The sequence below is a fragment of the Tauraco erythrolophus genome, chromosome 25 (genome assembly GCF_009769465.1).
Source record: "Tauraco erythrolophus isolate bTauEry1 chromosome 25, bTauEry1.pri, whole genome shotgun sequence".
NCBI classification, from domain to species: Eukaryota; Metazoa; Chordata; class Aves; order Musophagiformes; family Musophagidae; genus Tauraco; species Tauraco erythrolophus.
Genome location: NC_141489.1, coordinates 7980994 through 8002198, shown reverse-complemented (window position 1 = coordinate 8002198; position 21205 = coordinate 7980994). Strand labels below are relative to the sequence as shown.

General features: G+C 41.8%; 2 protein-coding genes across 2 annotated transcripts; both read left to right on the top strand.

Annotated features, from left to right (window-relative positions):
* Window positions 1-3189: 3189 nt before the first annotated feature.
* Window positions 3190-4149, top strand: LOC104380310 (olfactory receptor 6B1). Its single transcript, XM_009987768.2, has one exon. It carries the CDS (start codon window positions 3190-3192, stop codon window positions 4147-4149), a length of 960 nt encoding a protein of 319 aa, XP_009986070.2.
* An 8758-nt stretch (window positions 4150-12907) lies between these two features.
* Window positions 12908-13876, top strand: LOC104380309 (olfactory receptor 6B1). The gene has a single exon (XM_009987766.1). It carries the CDS (start codon window positions 12908-12910, stop codon window positions 13874-13876), a length of 969 nt encoding a protein of 322 aa, XP_009986068.1.
* The last annotated feature ends 7329 nt before the right edge of the window (window positions 13877-21205 follow it).

Genomic DNA, 21205 nt, shown 5'->3' with positions numbered 1-21205 from the left:
TTCCTTTATTATTTTTATTTGTCCATGCTTTGAAATGAAAGTTGGACTACACTGAGAATTCTGGTCTCTAAAGGAACTTTGTCCCATTTAAAAAATTTGTTTGTGGTAACTTTGAACTTTGGCTCCTACTCAGGCCCAAACTTTCTGACTGTTCCTGGCCTACGTTTATTTGCACTCTACTTCTATATGAGAATCAGATTTCCAGAGATGAAAACTTTACTCAAACAAGTGAGTTTTCCAGCAGCACAAACCCGAAGTGAATGTGTAGACACACATCGGTGTCTGGGATACATCTACTTTATTTTAGCCACTGAAGAAGGGAATAGATGTTTAATGCCTTGGATATCCAAGAAATCTACATGGGTCTAGTAGATACGACTCAGAAAATACAGAGCATTAGCTGAAGGCTAAGAATACAAACATTGTTTGAAAAGACGCATATTTTGGAATATGAATCCCAAAGAATCTGGCTACTTCTGAATGAGGTGAAGCACTGTCCAGACTCTTTTCTATTGATTCTCTCCCTATTGATCATAATGGGAGTTGAGTCACGTAGTTCACACACAGACACTTGCAGTGTTGTCACTTGTATTTAGGTGTCTTAGTCTTTGAGCCGAATCTCACTCTAAGTTTCTAGGCATGTGGTGGGAGCTCTGAATGGTGTCTTTCACACCTGCAATATCATTGATACTTAATGCTTGGGCACCACTTTCTCTGCGGAACCTCAAGTCATTTTCAAGGCCAGTATAATCACTGTTTTATCTGTGGAGAAACTAAGGCACTTATAAGTGAAGAGATCTATCAGTCAAAGCTACCCATCATGTGATTACGAGCCAATAGCAGAGTAGAAATGTCCTGAGTTCCAGTCTAATGTCTTATCGCATAGACAGCATTGACTCTGGAAAAAAAGAAAAACAAGTATCAATAGTTCTACAAAAGGAGGGGAATTTATTCTCTCTAATTTTATTCTTGGTTCTCTTGGGCTTTGAAGGATAATATACTGGGTGACATTTTCCATCCTGGGAAATCCTTCATTAGAAGGAAGCTGCAGAAGGACTACAGGAACTCTGTGTGCTCACAGCCATTTACAATCCAGCCTCCTTTCAACCATTCAGAGAAAAACAAAGGGGTAAGAGAGAAACAGAAGCATAGATGCTGATGACTGGTTTGGACAAAGAGCATTTAATTTCTTTTTCTCTGGCTTTGTAGGAGGTCTTTTTTGTTGTCTCGTCTCACCTACACTAGGAGAATAACAACATAAGTTGAGAGAGTGTTGGAAATGAGTAGTTTCTAAAAGAAAGAAAGTGAGACAGAGAAGAAAGAAGGGTTGTTTAGGAAGGAAGACAGAGGAGGATAAAATAGATCAAAAGATGAGAAAAGATAAAACTTTTTAATTGTACGTTTTATGCTTTTAAAGACCCTGTGACCTCCATTGAGAGATGAAGGTGACAATAACAGCAGCAATAGTAATTTCCATGTATTTTGACGTCAATGTTACAGTTTCCCCATTGTTTTTCCCCTTAAATTTAAGCAATGTTCTAGTGTGAGTTAAATATAACCTTACTCTCATCCCCTCTCTGTATCATATGCAATAACAGTTCTCTGAAAATAGTGGATATATTTATTTGATAAAAATTGGCACTTGTATTCCACATTCAGTGGACTAGAATATAAAAAACAGTCAGTTTAATTTTTACCCAGTGAAACTTCATGTGTCATTAATGATTCTGAAAACTAAACATGGAAGTTATCTTTACATGTCATCTGTGAGTAATCCATTATTAGGTGACAGGTACCTGAAATACTCTAACTAATCACCCTTTTATATTAAATTATTTTCACTCAATATTCAAGGGTACTATTAAGTAGTTTTAGAATTTTTAAAATCTATATTGGAATGTGTAAACATCACTTTTATTTTCTCTTTTTGACATCCTTTTCGTTCATGTACTTTTCAATTACGGTTTGTATTCTAAAGTAGGCTAAGATCACATAGGCTGTTTTTTTTTCTTGTACTGCTTAGATCTCCATTGGCTATACTGGAAACCAAGTTACTTGCCTTACCTGTCAGCATTTACCACAGCTTAAATTAAATCCCACAAATCTCATGGAAAGTGGCTACACCAAGTTACTAAAATAGGGTAAGCTAGGAAATGTGAAAAACACCCTTTGAGATAAAATTATATTTTATATTCTGTCACTTTATTTGGCAGTAGTTATGTACATGTAATGAAAACATCTGGACATTTTTGTAACATTTAATAATTTAATGGATTTTTTTCTTAATGATTTATACGAAAAATATTTTATGAAAAACAAAGCCTGAACATCATTCTGGAAAGGCAGTTGATTATTGGATATGAATGTGCAGGAATTGGTCAAAAAATTTTGTTTGAAACCTTCACTAAGAAGTGGAAAAGAAGAAGAATAAATGTCAAACTTCAGGTATATTGTGATAAATCAAGACTAATTCTATCAAGTAATGTAAAATAAATACGATGGATGGGTACTGTAGCTATTGTATTCTAAGACTATATGAGAGCTGTTATTTGTGAGAAGTGTTCTAGTCAATGAAGCAATATATAAGAAATGAGAGAAAATTTCAGGTGCACAGATCCATCTCAATTCTGAAAGAAAAAAATAAATGCATATATTCCATAACCTTAGCAAACTTAAAGTACTATATTTGAGAGGACAAACAGCTATTTTCTTCCGCTTACAATCAAAAGAAAGGGGAACAGAGAGCGAAACAGTGCAAGCCAAACTTGCCTTACATGTGTTCAGCCATTTAGCAAGACTGTGCTTTCATCTAGATATCTCTTGGCATTAGTGACTATCTGGGGCGTAGCTCAGAACTTAGATGAGAAGAACATTTAATAATGTTTTCTCTTCCCTTTGACTGTCTTTTAAGTGAAGATGGGGGTAAGAGGGCCTGTGAGGAAATCAGTGAAGCCTAAACATTTTCTTGGAGTCGGGATCTGAATCACCAATCCTATAATGCTGTAGGACTCAAAAATTTTCAGGAGTGGTTAAATAATAAAAAATGTCAAATAAATAACTGGTATGGAATGCCTACTTAAATTGTGTATTTGCAAGTCCAGTATGGAGAGGATGTTTGGAGGAGATGATGCAAGGTTCCTTATTTCTTTACTTCTTCCTCCTTACATGTTACAGGTCTTCAAGGTCATCATGATGCAGAAAAATGATAGCCACATCCATGAGTTCATCCTCTTGGGATTCCCGACCATCATGGAGTTGCAGGCTCTATTGTTTGTAATTTTCCTCATTGTGTATTTGTTGACTGTCCTTGAAAACATAGTCATCATCACTTTAATCAGAAGAAACCACCAACTCCACAAGCCCATGTACTTTTTCTTAGGCCATCTATCTTTCCTAGAGGCCTGGTACATCACCATCACTGTTCCTAAATTGCTGATCAACTTTCTGGTGAAGAATAAGAATATCTCCTTTACAGGTTGTATGGTCCAGCTCTACTTCTTCATTGCTCTGGTCTGTACTGAATGTGTCCTCCTTGCTGTCATGGCCTACGACCGTTATGTGGCCATCTGCCACCCCCTTCGCTACCCAGTCATCATGAACCACAAAGTCTGTATGCAGCTGGCCGTGGGCTCTTGGCTGGTTGGCTTTCTGACATCTATGCTAAAGGTCTTTTTCATTTCGCAGCTCTCTTTCTGTGGCCCCAATGTCATCAACCACTTCTACTGTGACATCAGCCCTTTGCTCAACCTCTCTTGCACTGAGCAATTAGTTGCAGAGACGGTGGACTTCATCTTTGCTTTGCTTATTCTGTTCATCCCCCTCTTTGTCATCATAATTTCTTACATGTGCATCATCAGCACCACTTTGTGCACTTCCATGGCCCGGAACAGGAAGAAAGCCTTTTCCACCTGTGTTTCCCACCTGACTGTGATCACCATCTTCTTCTCAGCCACCCTCTTCATATATGCCAGACCCAGGTGTATACCCTCCTTGGATCTCAACAAACTGATTTCCATGATTTATACTATAGTGACTCCAATGCTAAATCCATTAATATACTGCCTGAGGAATCAGGAAGTAAAAGACACTTTACGGAAGGTCTTGTGTGACACAGGTGCTGTCTCCAGAGTTTCTGAGTCTGATCACTAATATAATACTTGGAAGATAATCTTCCAACTGAATTTGAATCCTGTGAGTGTCTAATAAGACTTTTACTTTCACAGAAATGAAGATTATGGTTTTGTTTAGGCACCAGTGGTAAAGGATTGCTTTTCCTGAGTCAATCTGCACATTAAGGTGATCTTCAGTACAGTCCTCATATTTTCAGGACATGTATTGAATTTAAAAATTACCTGACAACTATATTTATTTTGGCAGACATGTAAATGAGGAAAATAAATTTTAAAAATTTTTTTAGCATCTCTGTAATGAAATCGAATAATTTTATTTAGGTCTAGGGGTGGGTTTAGCTATTACACCTAGTCTATAAATATCTACCTAAGGGTTCAACTGCCTCAGCACTGGCAGTTAGTACAATCTGATGTCATTAAAGTAATAAACATACCTTCATGGGCTGACAGATTTAACACAGAACTTAATGGAAACATGTAACTTCTGCAAATGCTACTGAAAACTACATAAAATACCACAGAATCTGAAATTAAACACCTCTCTAGATAACCGAATCCCCTCCTAAGTACCTACATTTCCATTAGGGTCATAACACTTAGCCCTAGTTTTTGATTCAGGTGAAAAGGCTGGACTTAAAGTGTTATTCAAACTGTTCAGTGGTCTTCCTTATGAGTTCCAGCTGCTACTCCAGATGGGAACAAATCTGCTGTAATTCTTGTGTCATACCTGTCAGCCTTATTTCAACATTTCATGTATCTGAGGCCATTATATGGCATTGGAAGCTCAACAGTACACAGTCAAGGCAGTCAGTAGACTCCAGAGATCTATTCAGCTGAGTACGTGTGGATTTCCAATGTATGCAGCTGTAGACAGAAAGCCTTCTCCACCTGTGTTTCTCACCTGACCGAGCGTCTTGGGTTTGGCTGGGATAGAGTTAACCTTCCACAGGAAAAATGGGAGGGGGCACAGCTCGGGCAGCTGGCCGGAATTAGTCAGAGGGCTGCTGATGAGCCCTGGGACTGTACAGTGAGGGAGCTCGCTGAGGGAGGGGCTTGTTCTGATCGCGATTGGACCCGATCCGCGGGGCGGTTCCAGCCTCCGTGTTCCGCGGTCGGCGCGGTGCGCGTTTGTACCGCTCCGTTTGTACTGCTCTCTTTTTATAGATATTATTGTTGCTTTTACTATTTTCTCGGGGTTTTTTACACTGTTTTATTATTGTTGTTTTTACTCTTTTCTCAGTTTCTTGTGGGTTAGGCTGAACCCCCCCCACACACAGCCAGTCACTCCCCCTCCCCCACCCCCAGGAATGAGGGAGAGAATTAAAGGAGAAACGGGAAACCCGTGGGTTGAGATAAGAACAATTTAATACAGATGATTTAATACACAGTGTAGATGCTCACCACCCCCTCGTATGCGAAGCCCGTCTCGTCCTGAAGCTGCAATCCCGGACGAACGCGAGGCCCCGAAATAGAGAGGGGCAGAGAGAGAGAGAGAGAGAGAGTGCTCCGAGAGTGGGAGTGCTGGGAGAGAGAGAAAAAGAAAGAAAAACAATAGAGCAAAAGCGCAGCAAGTGCGAAAGAGCAAAAGCGCCAAAGCCCTTCTGTCCGGCTGCCCCTCACTTTTATACTGGGCATGATGCTGCATGATATGGAATACTGATTGGCCAGTTTGGCTTCAATCTTAAGTTCCACCACAAATCACAAGGGGAATCGTGGCCCCCTTGTCCCAGCTATGCTCCCCCCTTATCCCACCGTGTTCCTGCACTCCGGCACACTGAAAAGTCCTTGGAGTCTCACGTCCAACCACAAACATCAGCTTGCTATCAGCATTCTTCTCAGAGCGAGCCTCTGAGTAAAACCAAAACACGGAGCTCTTCTGGCTGCTAAAAAGAAGAGCTAACTCTGTCCCAGCTAAAACTAGGACACAGTTTTTTACACTGTTTTATTAAATACTTGTTTTTATTCTTTTCCCGTTTTTTTACAGTGTTTTATTAAACTGTCCTTATCCCAACCCATGTGTTTTACTCTGTTTCTTCCAATTTTCTTCTCCCATCCTGCCGGGGGGGGGAGGAGTGAGCGAGCGGCAGCGTGGTTGTTTAGCTGCCGCCTGGGCTAAAGCACGACACTGAGGTAGTCATCTTCTTAATGACCCTGTTCACGTATGTCTGACCCAGGAGCATACACTCCTTCAATCTCAACAGTTTTCCATAATTTATACTATAGTCACTCCAATGTTAAATCATGAGGAATGAGGAGTCAAATGACACTTTTATGAAAAAGTTTTGCTGAATGCCTCAGATGTGTATGTCTGCACATGAGATAGCGCCCACCTACAAAGGTGAAATTTGATGTTATTTTCCATTACACAGGGTGAGCAAGAGAGTTTAGAGAAAGGAATGGGTTTAGCTCTCAGATGAATTTGACCTACTTTAATTGCATATTTGAATTGTTGAATCTGGTATTTGATAAGACCTAAATTTCCTTGCAATCAACAGAGGTGGAATAGCAACAACCTAAGAGTTATAAAACTTCTTCTAAATATAGGAGTCATATCACCTAATATAGGCATCATAAAACTGGGTAACTAATATAAGGTAGTGGTCTAAATAATTCTGGCGGTATATAGAATCATAGAATGGTTTAGGTTGGAAGGGACCTTAAAAAATCTAGTGTAAAAAAAACAGTGTAAAAAATCCCGAGAAAATAGTAAAACCAACAATAATATGTATAAAAAGAGAGCAGTACAAACGGAGCGGTACAAACTAAATCTAGTTCCAACCCCCCTGCCACAGGCAGGAACACCCTCCACTGCACCAGGTTGCCCAAAGCCTCATCCAACCTGGCCTTGAACACTTTCAGGGATGGAGCAGCCACAACTTCTCTGGGCAACCTGTTCCAGTGCCTCACCACCCTCAATGCAAAAAATTTCTTCCTTCTATCTAGTTGCAATCTCTCTTTCAGTTTAAACCCATTGCCTCTTGTTCTATCACTATATGCCCTTGTAAAATGTCCCTCTCCAGCTTTCTTGTAGGCCCCTTTAGGAACTAGAAGGCTACTAGAAGATCTTCCCAGAGTCTTCTCCAGGCTGAACAGCCCCAACTCTCTCAGCCTGTCTTCAAAGGAGAGGTGCTCCAGCCCTTGGATCATCTTCGTGGCCCTCCTCTGGACCTGCTCCACCAGCTCCATGTCCTTCTTGTGCTGGGGATCTCAGAACTGAACACAGCACTGCAAATGGGGTTTCATGAGAGAAGAGTAGAGGGGACAGTATCAAATGCTTTGGACAAGTCCAGGTAGACAATGTTAGTTGCTCTTCCCTTACCCACCAATGCTGTAAACATGTCATAAAATGCCACAAAATTTGTCAGGCAGGATTTGCGCCTAAGGAAACCATGTTGACTGTCACCAGTCACCCCCTTTTTTCTCTTCTGCCTTAGCATAGACACCAGGAGGATCTGCTCCATGATCTTACCGGGCACAGAGGTGAGACTGACTGGCCTGTAGTTCCCTGGGACGTCTTTTTTTCCCTTTTTAAAGATGGGGGCTATGTTTCCCCTTTTCCAGTCATTGAGAACTTCACCAGATTGCCACGACTTCTCAGATATGATGGATAGAGGCTTAGCAACTTTATCCGCCAGTTCCCTCAGGACTCGTGGATGAATCTCATCAGGTCCCATGGACTTGTCCATCTTCAGGTTCTTTAGATGGTCTTGAACCTGACCTTCTCCTACAGTGGGCAGTTCTTCATTCTCCTAGTCCCTGCCTTTGCCTTCTGTGCCTTGGGCTGTGCAGCTGGAGCTCTTGCCAGTGAAGACTGAGGCAAAGAAGTCATTGAGAACCTCAGCCTTCTCCATATCCTGGGTGGCCAGGTCACCCGTTTTCTTCCGGAGAGGGCCTACATTTTCCCTAGATCTCTTTTTATCACTGACATATCTACAGAAGTTTTTCTTGTTGCCCTTGATGTCTCTGGCCTGATTTAACTCTATCAGGGCTTTAGTTTTCCTAGCCTGATCTCTGGTTGCTTGGACAATTTCCCTGTATTCTTCCCAGGCTACCTGTCCTTGCTTCCACCCTCTGTAAGCTTCCTTTTTGTGTCCGAGTTGGTCCAGGAGCTCCTTGTTCATCCATGCAGGCCTCCTGGTGTTTTTGCCTGACTTCCTCTTTGTTGGGTTTCACCGTTCCTGAGCTTGGAGGAGGTGATTCCTGAATATTAGCCAGCTTTCTTGGACCCCTCTTCCTTTCAGGTCTTTCTCCCATGATATTCTAACAAGTAGATCCTTGAAGAGGCCGAAATTTGCTCTCCTGAAATCCGGGGTAGTGAGCTTGCTAAGCTTCCCTCCCTACGAATCTTGAACTCCACCATTTCATGGTCACTGCAGCCAAAGCTGTCCTTGAGCATCAAGTTCCCCACCAGCCTCTCCTTGTTGGTGAGAACAAGGTCCAGCATAGCACCTCTCCTTAGTTTCTCTATCATCAGTGCATTCCAGGAAACTCCTGGATTGCCTATGCTCTGCTATGTTGTCCCTCCAACAGGTGTCAGGGTGGTTGAAGTGTCCCATGAGGACCAAGGCTTGTGAATGTGAGGCTACTCCTATCTGTCTGCAGAAGGCCTCATCCACTTGGTCTTTCTGGTCAGGTGGCCTGTAGCAGAACCCCACTACAATGTCAGCTGTCACTGCTCTCCCTTGAACCCTAACCCAGAAGCTCTCAGTTGGCTCCTCATCCATCCCCAGGTGGAGCTCTATACTTTCCAGGCAGTCTTTAACATAGAGAGTGTAACCAGTTCAAAGGATTCCTATGCACGAAGTTTATCCAACACTCGATTTTTATGGAAAAACACAACAGTATTTATTGTTCTGTCACAGCTTTGCAAAAAGCAGTCACTAGCAAACACACAACGGTGTTTAGTGCTCTGGTATAGCCGTGCAGAAGCAGTTACTGGCATTACTGTTTCCCTTTCTGAGAGTCTTACCATCCCAACTACGCCTGAGACTCCGCCGAGCAGGAGGGTGTCAATCAGCGGGGTCGTTGCAGAGAAGGGAGGCAGGCACAGCACCTTCAGGTCGTCCCCTGTCTGTTCACAGAAGCTCTGTAGCTTCCTCCTCTCCATTCTGAGCTGCCCCTTTATATCCTCAACAGAGTCTATAGAAAGGCACTGACGGGGCGTTGCTGCACGTGTGGCCAGTGCGTGTGACAAGGCTGTCAGGTAAGTGCTCTGCTATTAACAGCGTGCTTTTCAGATCGCAACATGTTGTTCAGTAACGACCCTCCCAGCTCCCTTTTTCAAGGTCACATTCTCACAGCTGAGTCCAGTTAGTAATTTTCCATCGTGGCCCTACACAGACCATCATCTACAAACCCTTACACATAGAGCGACACCTCCTCCTCATCTCCCCTGCCTGTCCTTCCTAAAGAGCCTGGATCCTTCCATTCTGACACTCCAGTCATCATCCCACATGTCTCCATGATGTCAATAAGATCATAGCCCTGCAGTCACGCACACACCTGTAACTCTTGTTTATTCCCCATGCTGCGTGCGTTTGCACCGAGGCATTTTAATATATGCAGTCATACAAACACACACACACAAACTCCACCAAAACCCATATTTTTCTATAAACAGCAGGCATTTCATTCTCTCAGTAAGCAAAATACATCTTCATCTCCAATCTTAATAATATATCTGATAAATGTCTATGGAATTTTAAGTGAATCTCGAGAATTTAGATTTTAGTTTTGAGAAAGAGTTCTGGGCTGTCTACTAACTCTAGTGCAGGTACAATATTAATGCCTCCAGCTCTCTCTATTTATTATTATATTTTATCCAGGCTGCTCTAAGTCTGTTGCCTCCTGAGATCTTTGACATCCATTCTGCATGGCTGTAGCCTGGTGACTGGTTTAATTCACAATGGACTCCTTGTGATTCTGAGGAATTTATTTTCCCTGACGTTTAATTTGAAAAACTCAAATAATAACAGACTTGTACTGAACTTTTCTTAGCTATGTTTTCAGCACGATGTTAGGTGTCGTGTATCGTGTGAAGGAACAAATACTGAGGATACAGTGCTTGAGGAATTTGTAGGCCAGAGAAACCTTGCAACACTAATTAGAGGAAACTAGTCATGGAGTTACATTTTGATCTGGTCTAAAGGGGAACTAGTTGGCTCTGCTACAGCTGAGAGACAAAGAGGTTATGAACTAACAAAGCAGCAGACTCTTACACGAAGACATTGTCTTACATGGATAGAGATGTCTGTTCATATTTGAGATTTGGTAGGGCAGCTTGCTTTCTCTCCGGAAAGGTTAAGGTCTTGCCAAAGGTCTTGCCGAAGGTCTCGAGTGAGATCTGAAAACCCATGCATGTTTCTGAAATGGCCAAGAAACATGAATGTGTAGACAGATTAGTTCCATTTCCAGGGTGATATGCTTTGTGAAAACACAGTTAGTTGATTATGTAGGCACAGTAACAGATAATAAATTACTCAGGTGCAGATATATAGTGTATAGTTTTCATACCTTCCTGAGAAACCTCTGTCAGTAGCTTTTTCATAGGAAAAATCACTAGTAGGTAACTGAGGAATAGTCATCTCCAGAAAATGTTTCACAGCAGCTAAGTTAGGTTATTGTTTTGTTTCATGAACTGGAAGTGCTGCAGAGAGAGACTCAGAAAGCTATAATTAATCTTCATGAGTTTCCTTCTTGAATACCTCAGTTACACAAAGGCCAAGTAAACACCGAATCCCATGAGTAATTACTTATATCTTATGAACTTATACTCAACTGCTTTTTTGTGAACACATAAGAAGCAATCATGTCAGTATGTTTTACAGAACTTCTACCACTTGGTTTGATGTTTTTCCAAGTAAATCATGGAGAAGGGTTGTCTTTCCTAACCAGTCCATGAATGGGACCACAAGCACTACTGAAGTGGTGTGAAGGTAGGAGAAAGAAGTTTTTCACTGTTATTCTTCTTCAGGAATTTTTATAGGGTGATCATCTCCTTCCAAGGAGGAATTAATCCACTGGCATTTCAACATCTAGAGCTTACATATGAACTACACTGAGTGACACATCTAGGTTTCTGAGCTGCTTGTTGACATGCACTTTTAGAGTCAAGGAAGAGAGAAATAGATATGGCTATGGAATGATCCATCTGACCTGTTTTAGACCTTTTTCTCTCAAAGAGAGCAGCATTACCTTGAAATGCCTGTATATCTACATTCCCTAGAAAGAAGACAAGCTGAGTATGTTGTATAATAGATAACCAACCTGATGGCTGTCTAAATTTCAGCAGATGATTTACGGCTTCTCAATGTAGTCTTCTGATGCTAAGATAGCTCAGGTATTTACTCCAGTTCAAGGGACAGAGAATTGACTTAGTGAAAGAAATATCCCTCCCTTGCAGTTGCTTATTTAGAGATTTGACTGATATGTAAGATGAACAATTTGAAATTTGAAACACTTAGATATCCCCAGATTTATAGGCAGAACTAATACTGGCCAGGTCAGGAACTACTGAATACATGTAGTATGGAGACAAATCGGTTAATAATGTTCTTTGTGCTAAGAAAAAAAAAAGACAAAATTTTGCAGTTCATGTTCTGCTTTATCAACACTTGTGGTTTTTTAGGGGGAATTTCCAAAATTACTTTTCTGCTTCTCCTTAGACCTGTGAAATTTCTCATGGTAGTAAAAGCTAACAGTAATATGATTACAAAGTTATATGAGCTGGCACATTACAAGTCTTCGATCACAGTTTATATTACTGCTTCTGAAGCTACAAAAGGTTTTAAATGAACAGTATCTGAGCTGGTGTATCAGTGTCAATGAATTGTTTTAGGAAGATGAATTTTCTTCCATGACTGAAGAACTAGTATATTACACGCTTCAATAATTCTGAGTAGGGGGGAAGAGGTGGTTTGTTTCTTTACTTTTAACATTAAATAAAACTTTACACTAATACAGCTTTAAAAAAAAAGATGAAAAAGTGTTTATTTTCCTAGATTAGAAGATGGTAAGGTTAAAGGAGATAAATGCGCATTTTACAGTTTGAGAAGATTTTTTTTTCTTTTCAGCTTTGACCTGCAAAAAATGAAAATTATATATGAAAATTATTTTGACAAATTTTTAACAAAGGTGAATAGATTGAGAAATGGAAAAATAGGGAGGAGAAGAGACGCAGACAGAAAAATACATTCCTCCAAAACGTGATTAATCTTCCCTGAGAGCTTTACTTTGAATAATACTTATTTCTCTCTGGAAATACCTGTTTCATTTGGTGAATGTCTTGAGACTTTCTATGCTGGGAAAATATAGCTGGAACCAAGCTGTACTCTACAGACAGGACAGGAATGACTTGGCTTTGCAGAACTAAGCCCAGTTGCCTAAGTCATGCAGATGCATCCTGAATATCCAGTATCCTCTGCAAGTTAAAAAGAAAGGGCATTCTGCTGTTACATGGGCCTTCAACACCCGTGGATTTCAATAATAATCCAGATGACTAATTATGAACCAGGTATCAAAATACCTTATTGAATTTCCTTCTTATATCTTCAAAATGGTATACAATCTGAATGTAATAATGTTCTTTCTTTTCCCCCCCTCCTTATGTTTTTTCCTTTTTTATCATTATCATTCTTCCTTTCTTCTTTTCAATTTGCCATTTTTTCTTTTCTTCCTCTTCAGTTCTTCTCACTATTTCTTTGATTTAAAAAATATTCCATATTATTCTCTCTTTTTTTTGTCTTTCCTTTTTTTTTTTAAGCTTGATGCCCTTAGCCATGAAGCAGAAAAACAGCACGAAATTCCGGGAATTTATCCTCTTGGGATTTCCGACTATCTTGGAACTTCAGATGTTGCTCTTTGTGATATTCCTGGTGGCCTACATACTGACTATCTTGGAAAATATACTCATAATTCTCTTGATAAAGATGAACCATCAGCTTCACAAGCCCATGTATTTCTTTCTCAGCAACCTCTCCTTCCTGGAGGCTTGGTACATCTCAGTCACTGTCCCCAAACTGCTAGTGAGTTTTCTTGTCGAAAGCAAGAGTATATCTTTTGGAGGCTGTATGGCCCAGCTTTACTTCTTCACCTCGCTTATTTGTACTGAGTGTGTCCTCCTTTCAGTCATGGCTTATGATCGTTATGTGGCCATCTGCATTCCCCTGCGCTATCCAGTCATCATGAACCATTGGCTCTGCATGCAACTAGCCACGTTCTCCTGGCTCATTGGCTTCTTTGCCTCCATGTTGAAAGTGTTTTTCATCTCTCAGGTGTCTTTTTGTGGGTCCAATGTCATCAACCACTTCTTCTGTGACATCAGCCCCTTGCTGAACATGTCATGTGCTGACATGACAATGGCTGAAATAGTGGATTTCATCCTGGCCTTGCTTATCTTGCTGGTTCCTCTCTCTGTTACGATTATCTCCTATATGTGCATCATCAGCACAATTCTGCATATCCACACAGCCCAGGGCAGGAAGAAAGCCTTCTCCACCTGTGTTTCTCACCTCACTGTAGTCATTGTCTTCTTTTCAGCCACTCTGTTCATGTATGCCCGGCCCAAGCGAATCCACCCTTTTGACTTAAATAAGCTGGTGTCACTTGTGTACACTATTGTAACTCCCATGCTCAATCCCTTCATTTACTGTCTGAGGAACCAGGAGGTAAAAGGGGCTTTGAAAAAAATCTTCAGTGTTAGACAGACTGCCCCCAGGGTCTCTCAATCCATTGCTGTCCACCTTTAAGATAGTTTCTTATAGACAAAGTGTAAGTGTCAGGATTAGAAGGAAAGGTTTTAAGATTTAGGTTGCATTTAGTCAGAACTGCAATCATAATGCTGGTAACTCATAACACATATGACCACTCATCCTCAATAAGAAATCACCTTTCTACCTGTTACCTTCAAATGATCTTTCTTTGCTGATGAAGGCTTATGCACAACGAAGTTATTGATTTGACTCACAGGCACTTCAGGGAACAAAAAGACATGTCTGCGATACCATACATCAATGGCTTTGAGAATACAATTGAAATGTTCTATTAAGAGCATGTGATCCAATTCCAGGCAATGTCTGACAGCTAAGGTGAGACGCATGTGTCTAGCTATAGGCACATGCCTAACGTTTTAGAGACCTTGGGTGTTCTGCTCGATCTACAAATATGATGCTAAAAGGAAGAGTCTCTTCTGCAGTTCCTGTATCATATATGCCTATCCAAAAAGGGAGGTCCCAGGCACTCCACAGTATTGTATATTCTACAAGAAGCCTGTGCTTAGGAACCTGAATTAATCCTCCTGGAAAAGAGCAACAGCAAAAGAAAAAAAATGTTCGTAGTGGAATGAAAGAAGCCCAAATTCTTAAGGAAGACTGAAATAAATTCTCTGAATAAATTGAAGACTTTAAATCCTGATCACTGTAAATAATATTTTTTCCCATTTTTAGGATATTTTCATTAATTTCTGTTCTTATAAATTCTGAAGTCACTGTGTATTAGTTTGAATGGAAATGAACATACAGTTGTTTCAGAATTTTGTCTATTTTAGGAGTCAGTGGCTGCATCTCTGCTGCCTTTGTCAACATTTGCACCTCTAAATTAATTTACTCTAGGGAGTGATCTGTGGCCATGTCCTGGTTTTAGCTGGGACAGAGTTAGCTCTTCTTTTTTAACAGCCAGAAGAGCTCCGTGTTTTGGTTTTACTCAGAGGCTCACTCTGAGAAGAATGCTGATAGCAAGCTGATGTTTGTGGTTGGACGTGAGACTCCAAGGACTTTTCAGCGTGCCGGAGTGCAGAAGCACGGCGGGATAAGGGGGGAGCATAGCCAGGACAGGGGGGACACGATTCCCCTTGTGATTTGTGTGGAACTTAAGATTGAGGCCAAACTGGCCAATCAGTATTCCATATCATGCAGCGTCATGTCCAGTATAAAAGTGAGGGGCAGCCGCACAGAAGGGTTTTGCGCTTTGGCTCTTTCGCCGCTTCTGCTCTTTCGCGCTTGCTGCGCTTTTGCTCTATTGTTTTTCTTTCTTTTTCTCTCTCTCCCAGCACTCCCACTCTCGGAGTGCTCTCTCTCTCTCTCTCTCTCTCTCTCTCTCTCTGCCCCTCTCTATTTCGGGGCCTCGCGTTCGTCCGGGATTGCAGCTTCGGGACGAGACGGGCTGCGGATAAGAGGGGGTGGTGAGCACCTACACTGTATTAAATCATCTGTATTAAATTGTTCTTATCTCAACCCACGGGTTTCCCGTTTCTCCTTTAATTCTCTCCCTCATTCCTGGGGGTGGGGGAGGGTGAGTGACCGGCTGTGTGAGGGAGTTCAACCTCACCCACGACAGGCCATTTTGCTAAACACATCTCAGTGTGAGACACTGATAACATTCATGACTGGGCTCCATGTGACCCGGCTGGCCATACCAATGAGCAATCCCTTTATTGTGACCTACTCCAAAGGCCTTTTGTGTCTATTCACCCAGGTCTTCTGTCAGTGTGTTGTGTGTGCTATTGGCTGTCACTTCTCTGTTTCACAACAGCAACGTGATCTTCCCAGTTTCCCTCATGGATCTTAGTATACACTGCTTTTAAGGACTCCTTTTTATTAGTTTGTGTATTCTGAATGACACTGTGATTAAAACACTTCAGATGCAATTCCATCCATGTCTCATTAAGTTGCAAGCAAGATTCATGCATTTCCAAACACAAGCTCCTGGGATGCTATAGCCTTCCTGTGGCCCTTCACTAGGCTGGAAATACTGTAATAGTTTTTAAAGTTAATCTAAAAGTTCACACTTTTTATAATACAGCTGAGAATTATCCTACAGCCTGTCATGTTTATGCTTCTACATGGCACTGAGTTTCTACGCTGCATGTAAGGGATGGAGAGTAGACAAAATGAGACAAGTAAACATGCCAAGACTGGTGCAATAGTTTCAGAGTACTGAACCATGTGGATAGAGTAGGAGGGCAGAGATGCTTCATCTTTGAATCTAAGTCAACTGTGCTGTTAACTGATTGGAACCGCAGTAGCGCTGCTGTTTTCTTTGAAGAAAGAAACAGTTTTCCATAGCAGAATAGTCCTAACCTACATTCACTGAATAGTCAATGTAGACTTTATACAGAGACTGCCAGATGAATAGCGCTTTATAGTGAAACACAGAGAGATTAATGATAACAACATGGACTCAACCTGGTATGGGCTCAGTTCAGTAGAACCACTATCTGATTGCTGATTGACAAGCTGTGTTTAATGACTATGAAAATGCCACTTGGAGGACAAGTTCAACTTCATGCTTGCCTTTAAACATGCAGATAAATTATAGGGCTGCAACTTAGCACAGCTGGTTGATATTCATCTAACTTAACTTTATGAATGAGATTTGACTCTAGGTTCAAACATGTAAGTAGGAGCAGAAGATATCTCAACTTTCAGCATTCTCAAAGAAGTTCTAGAACCTGAACCAGTTGCACAGTCATGGGTGCTTATTACCTCTTGAAATGACTTTGCATACCCTGGCTGTCCTCTAGTTTTTGTTCCAGAAGGACACTAGCTTTGCATCGAACCCGTGCCATATCTACCAGTGCTATATAGTCTGGTGCCCAAAATAATAAGACATCTATTCTGGACACTGAATAGGTCTCTAAACAACATAAGAACAGTGTCTAGAGATCTGTTGAGATGATTAAGTATAAAGGCAGGACTAAACTAGAGAGTTGTAGACAATGAGAGCTCCCCTGGGCCTTGACTTCTTAAGGATAAACAAGTATTGCTCTCTCAGCATTTTCCTGTATGTATTGTTCTCCATATCAGCTTGGTGGTCTTTCACTAGATTCCCTCCACTCCATATGTCCATATTTTATATCTTGGGAACCTCAGACTGGACACAATACTGCAGACCTTGAAGTGTTTAATAAAGGAGAAGAATCTCTTCCACCATCCCACTGGCTACAGTCTTAGGAATACAGCCCATGATGTGGTTGGTTGCCTTTGCTGTAAGGGCACACTACTGACTTCAGTTTGCTGTCAGCCAGGATCCTCAGATGCTTTTCTGCAAGGTTCTTTCATAATCAGTCAGGCACCAGCGTGTCCTGTTGCTCGAGAGGTTTATTTTGTTCAGATGTGGGACTTCGCATTTTTCTTTGCTGAACTTCATGAGACTCCTGTCGGTCCATTTCCCCAGCCTTTTGAGGTGCCTCTGAATAGCAGCTGTGCCATACAACATATCCAAAACTCTCCCTAATTTTTTACAACCTCTGAATTAGCTGAGCATCCATAGCATGCAATTGTCCAGGTTTTCAGTGAAAATTCTAAAGTTTCAGCAACAGATTCAGTTTATAAGGAATGACACTGGTTGTACTGTTTATCATCATCTGCTCAACTCTGCAATCTAGTCAGTTTTTCAGTCAATTTATAATTCACCTCTTCGAGACCCATCTTCCCAATGACAGGTTATGGTGGAAGTTTTCTTAAAGCTAAGGTAAAAATAATCCACTGAGCTCAACTCATTCAAGGAGCTTGTCATCCAGTCATAGGCAGCTATCAGATTAGTTAGGCATGGTTTGACTTTGGTAAATCCATGATGGCTGCTTAAAACTATATTTTTGTCTTTCTTATGCCTCTTTCTGGTTTCCAGGAGAATTTGCACTATGATCTTAGGGTGACAATAGAGCTCTGTTCTGTTCTATCTTGAAGAAATGTCTTTGTGGCTGTAGTGAGAGGAAGTGTAACAAAGACCTGGCGATGATGAAGTGTAATGTGCATACAGAAGAAGAAGCTTTATGCATGTATTTTTTACAGGGAGCTGAATTGGGTTTAGATGTCTATTTTACAGTCACTGAATCACAAAAAGCCTGGCAGTTTTATAATGAAGATTAGACTATATGTGCCTGAGGGGAGTAGCTATGTAGAGGAAAACACATATTGCATGTACCTGCATGGCATGATGGTGTAACCTAAGGACATAGTCAAGCTGAACGACTCCTGTGTCCAGATAATTTACAAAAATATTAAAGAGCACTGGCTCTAAAATTGAGCACTGGGTAACCCTATTGATGACTGGCCACCAGCCTGATGTAACCCCATTTACTATGACTCTTTCAGCCTGACCCATCAGCTCACCCAACATATTATGGACTTGTCTAGCTGTGTGCTGGACATTTTGTCCAGAAGGACACTCTGAGACACAGTACCAAAAGATTCATCATCACATCTACTGGCTTCCCCTGGTCAACTAGATGTCATAAAAGAAATTGACTAGATGGTTGCACTCAAAAAGTTGTGGTCAACAGCTCGATGTCCTCTTCAAAGGTTGATATTGAGACTGGCACTGTTTAACATCTTTGTCGGCAACGTGGACAGTGGGAATGAGTGCACCTTCAGTACATTTGCTGATGGCACCTAGATGTGTGGTATGATTGACGTGCTGGAAGGATCAATTATCCATAGGAACATTATCAATAACTTTACCACCACTTCACTCCCAAGTTGTGGTTCATAGAATCATAGAATCATAGAATGATTTGGGTTGGAAGGGACTTCAAAGATCATCTAGTTACAACCCTTCACAACACTAGGTTGCTCAAAGCCTCATCCAACCTGGCCTTGAGCACTTCCAGGGATGGGGCAGCCACAACTCCTCTGGGCAATCTGGTCCAGTGCCTCACCACCCTCAATGTAAAAAATTTCTTTCCTATATCTAATCTAAATCTCCCCTCTTTCAGTTGAAAACCATTTTCCCTTCTCTTATCATATACCCTTGCAAAAAGTCCCTCTCCAGCTTTCTTGTAGGCCCCCATCACGTACTGGAAGGCTGCAATAAGATCACCCCAGAGCCGCCTTTTCTCCAGGCTGAACAGCCCCAACTCTCTCAGCCTATCTCCATAGCAGAGGTGCTCCAGCCCTCCAGTTATCTTCATGGCCCTCGTCCAGACTCATTCCAGCAGCTCCATCCTTCCCTCCAGCGTGTCCATAACACCACACAGCTTGGTGTCATCTGCAAACTTGCTGAGGGTGCACTAGTTCCCACTGTCCATGTCTTCAACAAAGATGTTAAATAGCAGTGGTCCCAGTACTGACCCCTGAGGAACACCACTCGTCACAGGCCTCCACGTCGACATTGAATTGTTGACCGCAACACTTTGAGTGTTTGTTTGTTTTAGTTTGTTTTAGTGTTTCCAACTAAGCAGTGAAGAAATTCCCCAAGCTAGAAGCCTGAGAAAAATCAACAGATTTCAGGGCTCTTGGGAGACTGCTTAAGGGATCAGAGCGCAAGTGGTGTTCTCCAAAATCCCTTCAATGGCAGGGAATGAAGAGGGAATAAACAGGTGCTGTGGACACGCTGGAGGGAAGGGATGCCATCCAGAGGGATCTTGACAGGCTGGAGAGGTGGGCCTGTGAGAACCTAATGAAGTTCAACAAGGCCAAGTGCAAGGTCCTGCACATGGGTCGGGGCAACCCCAAGCATAAGTACAGGCTGGGCGGAGAATGGATTGAGAGCAGCCCTGAGGAGAAGGACTTGGGAGTGCTGGTGGGTGAGAAGCTCAACATGAGCCGGCAATGTGCACTGGCAGCCCAGAAAGCCAACCGTGTCCTGGGCTGCATCCAAAGCAGTGTGGCCAGCAGGTCGAGGGAGGTGATTCTGCCCCTCTACTCAGCTCTCGTGAGACCCCACCTGGAATACTGCATTCAGCTCTGGAGCCCCCAACACAAAAAGGACATGGAGCTGCTGGAGCGAGTCCAGAGGAGGGCCACGAAGATGATCTGAGGGCTGGAGCACCTCTCCTACAGAGACAAGCTGAGAGAGTTGGGGCTGTTCAGCCTGGAGAAGAGAAGGCTCTGCGGCGATGTAATAGCAGCCTTCCAGTAGTTAAAGGGGCCTACAGGAAAGCTGGAGAGGGACTTTTTACAAGGGCGTGTAGTGACAGGACAAGGGGAAATGGCTTTAAACTGAAAGAGGGTAGATTTAGGTTAGATATAAGAAAGAAATTTTTTACATTGAGGGTGGTGAGGTACTGGACCAGGTTGCCCAGAGAAGTTGTGGATGCCCCATCCCTGGAGATGTTCAAGGCCAGGTTGGATGAGGCTTTGGGCAACCTGGTGTAGTGGAGGGTGTCCCTGCCCATGGCAGGAGGGTTGGAACTAGGTGATCTTTAATGTCCCTTCCAACCTTAACCATTCTATGATTCTATGATTCTTCCTTCTATCCAATCAAAATCTACTGTCTTTCAGTTGTCTTTCAGCCATTGACCCTTGTTTTATCCCTACATGCCCTTGTAGGAAGCCCCTCTCCAGTTTTCTTGTAGGCCCCTTCAGGTACTGAAAGATTGCTGTAAGATGACCCTGGATCCTTCTTATATATCTAAACGCTCCCTCCTTTTAGGCAATGAAAATGTGCTGGTTTGGTTTCCATTACACTAGACTGAATTCCAGCCCTATTCCAGCAGATTTTATATCCTCAAATATCCCTACATGCAATGCATGCTACTCATGCAGTAGTTATGAGTTAGCTACTCATACTACTCATACTTATCATGCGATAAGAAGCAACATGATAGTTGGATGAAACACAATTCTGTAATTATTTCAGGCAACTTGAGGTGGGAGAAGAGAAAGGTGATAGTAAGGAAAGATTTTTCTGAGATCCTCAGGGCATCAGAGAGGTTTAAGAGGAGATCTAGATAAAATACTATGCATAATTGTCCTGGACATTTCTTTCTAAGGGGGATTAGTCTCGAGCAAAATGAACTTAATTTCCTCTGCACCTCTTGGCCTGGTGTTTGGGAATCAATCCCTTTTAACAGTGTCGAAGTAACGAACAATGAGTAGAATGAATAACCTTATGTAAATATCTCATTGCTGACACATAAGATCAGTGACTAAATTCTTAACTAGACAGCTCAAAGCTTCTGAATTTAGAAAAATCTGTAGTCAGGTTTGGGACTCATCTTATACAGCACTAACAGCACCTAACAATTATCTCCATTTGATATAATTATTTTGTAATTGGTCAATACTTCCTAGAGCTCAATTCAAGTAATTTGTGCCTTATCTGTTTTGTTCAGGATAAGATGAATGCCACCCAGTGTT